At 41.1% G+C, this 10,161-nt stretch overlaps 1 protein-coding gene across 1 annotated transcript; it reads left to right on the top strand.

Annotated features, from left to right (window-relative positions):
• The first annotated feature begins 1,226 nt into the window (after nucleotides 1–1,226).
• On the top strand, nucleotides 1,227–2,504 carry LOC131604369 (uncharacterized). The gene has a single exon (XM_058876814.1). It carries the CDS (start codon nucleotides 1,227–1,229, stop codon nucleotides 2,502–2,504), a length of 1,278 nt encoding a protein of 425 aa, XP_058732797.1.
• The last annotated feature ends 7,657 nt before the right edge of the window (nucleotides 2,505–10,161 follow it).

The raw sequence follows: 10,161 nt of genomic DNA, 5'->3' as shown, positions 1-10,161 counted from the left end.
GACTTACATGCCCAAGAAATCATTTACGCATGTATGTCAGGAAGATGGCTGCTTATGCCAATGACCAAAAGCTAATGATGCATTTCTTCCAAGACAGTCTAAGTGGGGCATCTGTCGATTGGTACATGCAATTGGAAAAGACACATATCCGAAGCTGGAACGACCTTGCTAACACGTTCCTAAAGCAATACAAGTACAATCTAGACATGGCACCCAATCGGATGCAATTACAAAATTTGTCTCAGAAGAAGGAAGAATCGTTCAAGGAATACGCCCAGAGATGGCGAGAAATGGCGTCCCGAGTCCAACCTCCGTTATTGGAAAAGGAGCTGGTTGATATGTTTATGAGAACTTTACAAGGACCATACTACGATAAGATGATCGGAAGTGTATCCTCAGGATTCTCAGATCTAGTGGTCATCGGAGAAATGATTGAGGACGGAATCAAAATTGGGAAAATACAAGGAGCACCATCTAACTCTTATCACTCAAAGAGGCCCACCTCAACCTTCGCTAAAAAGAAGGAAGGGGAGACCAATGCAGTAGTGCATCAAGAGGCTAGACCTCCTATGGCATACCCACCTCAACAAAATAGGTTCCAAGCGCCGCAAAGGAGATTCGATCCTTTGCCCACCTCTAAAAGCAAAATACTAAAGTACTTGGTAAATGAGTCATTAGTAGAACTCAGACCTATGCCACCCCCGATCCCCGGGAAAGCTACGCCCAACTACAGAGCTAATGAAAGGTGTGAATTTCACGCTAATTCTCCTGGGCACACATTAGAAAAATGCTGGGCTTTCAGACACAAGGTTCAAGACCTAATAGAGTCAGGGGCAATTGCTTTTGACAAACCTAACGTGAAGACGAATCCCATGCCTCGTCATGATGGCACAGTCAATGCGATCGAGGTCATCACTGAGCAAGAGTTAGTTCAACAACGGAGTTCCCCCATAGATGCCCTTAAGAGGTATTTACTCGCAAAGGGGTTCATCCTAGAGCATAACGAGGCTTTTAAGGACACCCTGTAGAGACTCATGGGCCAATGAGTAATTCAGTTGAAAGAACATCCTGAGGAGGAGTATGTGGCCATGCTAGAGAGGAATGAGCCATTGATGATACCTAGTCAAGGGGCAAGGAAGCCATTAATTATTCCTTGTTCCAAAGCACCATTACTGATACCCACATAAGGGCATACTAAGATTATCCCGGCCAGAGCTCCATACCCTATGGACAAAATGAAAGCAGTCCCTTGGGAATATAATTCTGGCGTTCATACTATTGTGACAAACATTGTTGGGCCTGGGGGTATGACTCGTAGTGGTCGCATATTCAAGACTGCACAACCTAATGAAAATCTGGCACAAGCCAGCAGTCAGACCGCTGCAATCCCAACTGAAGAGGGCATGTCCAAGGAAAAAGAGATCACTAATAAGGATGCTGAAGAGTTCTTGGCATTGATCAAGAAAAGTGATTATAGAGTGGTGGACCAATTACACCAAACTCCATCTAAAATATCGCTCCTCTCGCTACTAGTGCACTCAGAGAAACATCGAGACGCCTTGATGAAAATCCTGAATGCCGCCCACGTGACCAAAGACATCACTGTAAACCAATTCGATGGAATGGTGGCTAATCTCACTGCTGGGGCATGCTTAAGTTTCAGTGATCATGAGTTACCCTCACAAGGGAAGGAGCATAACAAAGCCTTGCATATCTCCATACAATGTGGGAAAGCTCATCTGTCTAGAGTTCTAATCGACACAGGGTCATCATTAAACATGATGCCAAAAGCTACTCTTGATAAAATAGCTTTGGAAGGTCTGGTAGTTAGACCAAGTCATCTGGTGGTCAAAGCCTTCGATGGATCACAAAGTTCGGTGTTTGGAGAGGTAGACCTCCCTATAGTAGTTGGTCCTCACACATTTTGCATCAATTTCCAAGTAATGGAAATCGAACCTGCTTATACCTGCTTATTGGGACGTCCCTGGATTCATGCTGCTGGGGCAGTTACCTCTACTCTCCATCAGAAAGTAAAATTTGTGGACGGAAACTCTATAGTGACTGTCAATGGGGAGGAGGACATATTTGTTAGCAACCTGGATTCGTACCGATACATCGAGGCTGGAGAAGGGGCATTAGAGACTTCGTTCCAAGCACTAGAGATCGCAACTGCTTTCACGCTACCAATTGAGAAAATACGAAGGGCGGTAACATCCTGGAGATACCTGCAAGACATGAAAATGGAAGGATGGGGCAAGATTCTGGAAGTTCAAGAGAAGAAGGATCGTCTGGGGTTAGGATATCAACCAACAAGGAAGGCTGCAAAGGAAGAGCAACAATTCCCTCCGATCATGCAAACTTTTGTCACAGGCGGATATGAACATGTATCCATGATATCTAGCATGGAGGGTACATCCAACTTCATCCAAATGATCAGACCAGGAGAACAACTTCAAAATTGGACAAGCCTGGAGATACCAGAGATAGTTTCTATTTCAAAGTAATTTGTTTTTGGCGTGTGTTTTATTTCCCTTTTTAGTCAATCATTAAAGAAAAAACAATGTCGCTCATGCCTCGCCCGAAGCATAGAGTTGGTTTGTAAGGGCCCCATTTACTTTCAAAGTTGAGTTTATTAATAAAATTGTCATTCGCATTTGGTATTGAAAACATTGTCTCGTTCTTGCATTTACTTTCTCAAAATGACAAATAACTTTCTTGCATAAAACAAAAGCACAAACATAACTGCATACTAAAAACTAAACATAAAACATGTGCATATCTCTTCTTAACACTACCGATAATAATACTACTGAAACTCAATATAAACTCGAGGCTCTCGCTAATCAGTCTGAGGAAGGGGATGAGGAAGATGATGAACTTCCGGAAGAATTGTCAAGGCTAATAGACAGAGAATCCAAAAGCATACTCCCTCCTCAAGAAGCCATTGAAATCATAAACTTGGGCACAGACAAAGAACCCAAGGAGATCAAGATTGGGGCGACACTGAACAAGGATATAAAAGCAACGTTGGTCAAGCTTCTCCACGACTATGTAGAAATATTCGCTTGGTCATACCGTGACATGCCCGGATTGGACACAGATATTGTCGTACAAAGGCTACCACTCAAAGAGGGTTGCACACCTGTTAGACAAAAGCGCAGAAGAGTTCGACCCAACATGGATAATAAAATCCGAGAAGAGGTACTCAAGCAATTCGACGCGGGGTTCCTCGCCGTAGTTGAATATCCACCGTGGATCGCCAATATAGTGCCAGTCCCTAAAAAGGATGGGAAAGTGCGCATGTGCGTAGATTACAGGGATCTGAATAAAGCGAGCCCAAAATACGACTTTCCATTGCCACACATAGACATACTAGTGGACAATACAGCGCAAGCTTCGGTGTTCTCATTCATGGATGGGTTCTCCGGGTATAATCAGATCAAAATGGCTCCCGAAGACATGGAGAAAACCACCTTCATGACGTCTTGGGGCACTTCTGTTACAAGGTAATGCCTTTTGGATTACGAAACGCTGGCGCAACGTATCAACGAGCCATGGTCACGCTGTTCCATGACATGATCCACAAGGAAGTCGAGGTATATGTGGATGACATGATCGCCAAGTCCTGTACTGAAGAGGAACATATTACACACTTATAAAAGTTGTTCGAACGCTTAAAGAAGTTCAAGCTAAGGTTGAACCCGAACAAGTGTACATTTGGCGTGAGGTCAGGAAAGTTGTTAGGATTCATTGTAAGCCAACGAGGCATAGAGGTAGATCCCGACAAAGTAAAGGCTATACAAGAAATGCCCGTTCCAAAAACAGAAAAAGAGGTTTGTGGTTTCTTAGGTCGTTTGAACTACATCTCAAGGTTCATCTCGCATTTAACTGCTACATGTGAACCCATATTCAAATTACTAAGGAAAGACCAACCGATCAAGTGGAACGATGATTGTCAGGTGGCTTTCGAAACCATAAAAAGTTACTTGCAAGAACCACCGATACTCGTACCTCCCGTGCCAGGGAGACCATTGATCACGTACCTTATAGTCCTCGAAAGGTCTATGGGATGCGTACTGGGGCAGCAAGACGAAACAGGCAGAGAAGAGCACGCTATTTACTATCTTAGTAAGAAATTCACGGATTGCGAATCTCGATACTCACTGTTGGAAAAGACATGTTGCGCCCTAGCATGGGCCTCCAAACGTCTAAGGCAATATATGCTGAACCATTCCACATGGTTAATATCGAGAATGGATCCCTTGAAATATGTGTTCGAAAAATAGGCTTTCACGGGAAGAATCGCCCGATGGCAAATGTTGCTGTCAGAATACGACATCCAATACGTCACTCACCGTTGGAAAAAAAATGTTGCGCCCTAGCATGGGCCTCCAAACGTCTAAGGCAATATATGCTGAACCATTCCACATGGTTAATATCGAGAATGGATCCCTTGAAATATGTGTTCGAAAAACAGGCTCTCACGGGAAGAATCGCCAGATGGAAAATGTTGCTGTCAGAATACGACATCCAATACGTCACTCAAAAGGCGATAATAGGGAGTGTACTTGCAGAACATCTAGCTCACCAACCCATCGAAGAATATCAATCTATGAAGTTCGACTTCCCCGATGAGGACATCATGTTAGTAAGAGACTACGAAATACCTGGACCTGACGAGGGACCTGAACCAGGGCTAGTATGGACGCTTATGTTCGATGGAGCCTCAAATGCACTGGGACATGGCATAGGGGCAGTACTGACATCTCCTGACAATCGACACATACCCTTCACTGCGAGATTATGTTTTGACTGTACCAACAATATTGCAGAATACGAAGCGTGCATATTGGGGTTAGAAGCTGCGATCGATCTAAGGATTAAGTTACTTGAGGTATATGGGGATTCGGCGTTGGTAATCCACCAAGTCAATAAAGAATGGGATACTCGAGATGCAAAGCTAATCCCGTATCGAGACCTCATATTAGAGTTAATGGCCGAGTTTGAGACCATCACTTTTAATCATATCCCGAGGGAAGAAAATCAAATGGCCGATGCGTTGGCTACACTCTCCTCTATGTTTAAAGTAACATGGCCAAATCACGAACCGCGGATAACGGTCAGACACTTTGACGAACCAGCCTATTGCCTTACGATCTAGGAGCAACCTGATAACAAGCCCTGGTATCATGATGTTAGGAAATACCTGGAGAAACAAGAATATCCAAAGAACGCCACCACAATTGACAAAAAGACGCTAAGGAGGTTGGCATCTAAGTTCTTCCTAAACGGTAATGTCCTATACAAGCGAAACTACGATTCAGTGTTACTAAGATGTGTGGATAAGAATGAAGCCAAGGAGATTATTAAGGAAGTCCATGAAGGAACCTTTGGATATCACGCAAATGGACATTCAATGGCAAGAAAAATATTACGAGCAGGGTACTACTGGTTAACAATGGAGGCTGATTGCTTCCAATATGCAAGGACGTGTCATAAATGTCAAATATATGCTGACAAAGTACATGTACCGCCAAATCCACTGAATGTACTAAGCTCACCATGGCCGTTTGCAATGTGGGGGATTGATATGATAGGAATGATCGAACCCAAAGCCTTTAATGGACACCGATTCATATTGGTCGCCATCGACTATTTTACCAAGTGGGTCGAAGCTGCTTCCTACACTAATGTAACAAGACAAGTGGTTACCTGGTTCATCAAACATAACCTCATATGCCGATACGGGATTCCAAATAGAATTATCACTGACAATGGGTCGAACCTGAACAATAACATGATGAAGGAGCTGTGCGAAGAGTTCAAAATTGAACACCATAATTCTTCACCATATAGGCCTAAGATGAATGGCGCTGTTGAAGCTGCAAATAAAAATATCAAAAAAATAATACAAAAGATGGTGAAAACGTACAAGGACTGGCATGAAATGCTTCCCTTTGCCTTACACGGTTACAGAACTTCAGTGCGCACATCCACAGGGGCAACCCCTTTCTCTTTGGTTTATGGCATGGAAGCAGTTCTTCCCATCGAAGTGGAGATCCCCTCTTTAAGAGTCCTAGCTGACACACAGTTAGAAGAATCGGAATGGGTAAAAATCCGTTTTGATCAGCTTAATCTCATTGAAGAAAAGCGGCTGACGGCTTTGTGTCATGGACAACTCTACCAGAAAAGAATGAAAAAGGCGTTCGATAAAAAGGTCCGCCCTCGAACTTACAAAGAAGGAGATCTCGTCCTCAAGAAGATCTTACTACCCCGACTCGATGCCCGAGGGAAATGGACACCAAACTACGAAGGTCCATATGTCATAAAAACAGTGTTCTCAGGAGGAGCACTTGTCCTCACCACCATGGATGGAGATGAGCTGCCGCATCCAATCAATTCAGATGCAGTCAAAAAGTACTACGCCTAGCAAAGGCAAGATCCCGAGCCATGAATCCAAGACAATTCGTAAAGGATAAGAAGTCGTGCAATCATCAACTTCCGAAGTCAAAGGATTACTGGGGCCCTCGATAGTAAAAGAGCAATAGCAGTATTAATATCATTTCTATTTGTCATTTCCTTTCTTTCATACTTTTTGTACATTCTCCGATTCAAGGCAATATCAATAAAAGTTTTTCCCTTTCATACGGTGTCTTCTCATCATTTCAATACCAAGTGCAAAGAATAATTTATTTCTCATAAACTTTAAACTTTGAACTTAAAACAAGAAACTTACAAATTCATAAAGGGAATGAGACCACGACATCTCCGGCAGTCAATATACGCCTTGTGATATGATCATCCCGAAACACCACAATATCCCAATAAACTAACCTCGGACGATCCAAGCTAAGACTCGCAAAACTGCTCAAAAGGTTTTAAACAAATCCAATGGGTGACAAAAAGATAGAACATCAAAGTCATCATACATACATAAACACTCACACACACGACACCTGCATAAACATTCATGCACTTACAACGAATCATAAGCATACGCATTTGCAAAGCATTATTCTACAGGTAAAGTTGTCAGAAGGATGCGAAGATTCCACCAGCTTGCTAGAATGATAGCAAATGGCCCTCTGGGAATTCAAGCGAACTCGACAACAAGGAGGTGGTCTTTACCACCAAACTGATTTCCCAACTCCTATTTTCCAAATCCTATTTCAAATCCTACTTCAAATCCTATTCCAATTCCTATTTCAAATCCTATTTCAAATCCTATTCCAATTCCTATTTCAAATCCTATTTCAAATCCTATTTCAAATCCTATTCCAATTCCTATTCAAACCATAACTTATTGCGTTAGTCCCTGAGCAACAATAAGTTACGTATTATCACGTTAGTCCCCTGGCAGTGATATGACGCTACGTGTCTTTGGTACGTTAGTCCCCTGGCAGTAACCGAGACGCAATCCTATTTCAAATCCTATTCCAATTCCTATTCAAACTATGACTTATTGCGTTAGTCCCTGAGCAGCAATAAGTTACGTCTTATCACGTTAGTCCCTTGGCAGTGATCTCCTTTCAAAACTTCTCGCTGATTCGTATCACGTTTGTCCCTTGGCAGTGATACAGAGTTACGTCTCCTCGAAAATAGGGATTTATTTTCCCTGTTTTTTCAAACAGTTCTTCAAATGGGTTTATCGCGTTAGTCCCTCGGCAGTGATTTTCTCCAAAAAAAACCTCATCAATAATAGACAAGTTCGCCACATCATGCATACATCAGGACAAGGTGTAAAATGCAGGTTTCCCTGTAGGGCTATATTATAACCAAAACACAGTGGGCTCTTCCAAAGAAGCATCTACTCCACAATCTACGACGCCAACAAATTTCAGGGCATTTTCAGTGTTCAATAATCTTCCACCTTCAGAACGCGACAGGCAAACATGCCTATCTGATTTCTTCAGGTTTAAGAGGATTGAACAGGGGCAGCTGTCATACCCCAAAATTTGCCTCCTTCATTCCATTTACAATGACTCAAAGATTAGGGTTCTATCCAAACAACACTCCCTTAATCAAGAGCCTCCTAAAGCTAGGGTTTGAGGTTCTCTTGAGGAAATCAATAAGGCAAGGTTCTCAACCAAGTCTCTATGATCCATGATGATCTAAGATAACTCTATGGCAAAAGTCAAGACCCAACTCCAAAAGTTACCTGCTCAAACAACTCCAAGATTCACAATCAACTGATTAAACCTAAAAGTCAACCATAATCAAAGCATGGTCCAAACCTCTGATTTTTGGTCAAACATCAAGTATAAGGGTATATATCCATCATTTGATCAAAGGTTGATCATGATCCATCAATAGAAACTCAGAAGTGAACAAATGCAAAAAGGTTCAAATTAGGGTTTCTTTAGGAGAAAGTCAACTCAACTTTGATTTGCCATAACTTTCACATGGAACATCAAAAATTCCCCACTCAAAGCCTATTTGGAAGGAAATTGGATTCTCTACAACTTTATCGCTCACAAGCCAAGGCTAGAAATGCTTTATTGGGGAGATATGATACAAAAGATTATAGGTCCTTTTCAAACATCATTCAAAAACAGTTTTTTGTTAAAGACGATATGATCAAGATAAAAGCTCCAAATGAAAAATATGTTCCAAAGTGGCTTATAGAGGACGTCTTGAGGTTTCCAAAAAGTCCTAGAACTCCTTCATAGCTTAAAAATTGAGTGAGATATGCTTGGTCAAAGTTGGGTAATTTTAGAGGACAAAAAGTGAAATAAAGGAGGTTCAAATTGGATTTCTTGCAAATGCGCCTATATTTTATGATTTAAACTTGGTCCACAAGTCATTTAGGTCATCCAAACCATGTGCAACGAAATTAAACATATTATTTGATTTTATAGGATTTTTATTTCATTTAAAATGATTTAATTAAATAGAAAATCAAATATTTTGGTAAAAGATGCATTTGGATTGATTTCAATCAGTATTTATGACCAAATATAATATAATTTTCGTGCATAAGTGGATTGGAGAAGATTGATACAATATTGGCCAAGAATAGTAACTTATGAATCAAGAATAAAAATCAAATTTGTGAAACTTGGCAAGGGTAGATTTAATGATCATTGGCCTCAATTTCTTAACCTAATGCAAGCCTATAAGTAGGTAAAGGTGTACACATGAATAAGGGTTAAAAATTCGGATCAGAGGCACACATTTAAGAACTCAAAAATTCACCAAAAACTGAAATTCGGATTTGGAGAATTTGAGACCTTCAAAGAGATTCAGAGATTGCAAAAGCTTCCTCAAGTGATTCTGAACGTGTCTGGATCAATACTCTGCTTCAGCACCCCCAAATAATCTCCATACAAGCCCAGGTATGTAGCTCTGAAACTTGGGTCGATTAGGGTAATCTACGCATCCTCATAGTTTTTTGTTTGCATATTATGATTGGCGTGATTATTGTGAATGTTTATGGACTTTTAATTGAATTCCTGGGCACTTTTGGTACCGATCACCATTGTTGATCGTGTTAGGGTTCGTGAGTTTTAATTTAGGGCTTTTTGTTAAGGGAAAAATTAAAAGAAATTAGGATTATATTTGGGATTAGGGATTCTGGACGAAGAGAATAGCATGGGTGCGAAGAATTTATGTGGCTTTTATATGATTTTCAGATTGTAGGGTTGATTGGCTACGAACGGATTTATAGCAAATTCGTAGCAAGAATTTACAGGTTTTGTTGTGAGTTTCGTGAGGAAGACGATGATGCGTCTTTATATGATTGGCCCATTCAAATTTTAGCGCGCGTTTCCAATTAACCACTTTAATTTCATATGTATTGATCTGAACGCATGTTATAATCAAAAGCGTAGTTTGGTTGGAGTGGTTAAAGTAGTGTGTGTGTGGGGGGGGGGGGGGGGAGGTCATGGGTTCGAGCCTCCCCTCCAACAATATTTTTATGAAAGCTTTGTTTCTTGATTCAGTACACGTACAGTCATTGGACTCACCATGCGCTTCCAGATCTGGGCCCTAGGATATCCACTAACTCAGATCTAACAGCCCAGAACCTGTCCCTATATTATGAACCCTCTATCCCGCCACATTGAATCCTAATCTTAATAGACTAAAAATAATTTTAATTAAATTATTTGTTTTAATTAACCTTTTTAATATATTTATTAATATAATAGTAATTATTTTTAT

Source organism: Vicia villosa, linkage group LG5 (assembly GCF_029867415.1).
Source record: "Vicia villosa cultivar HV-30 ecotype Madison, WI linkage group LG5, Vvil1.0, whole genome shotgun sequence".
Taxonomy (NCBI): domain Eukaryota; kingdom Viridiplantae; phylum Streptophyta; class Magnoliopsida; order Fabales; family Fabaceae; genus Vicia; species Vicia villosa.
This window is presented reverse-complemented; position numbering and strand designations above follow the sequence as displayed.

Bases quoted from the DNA above. Each gene is read 5' to 3' on its own strand.
- LOC131604369 (XM_058876814.1), top strand. From the start codon at position 1,227: ATGGACAAAATGAAAGCAGTCCCTTGGGAATATAATTCTGGCGTTCAT.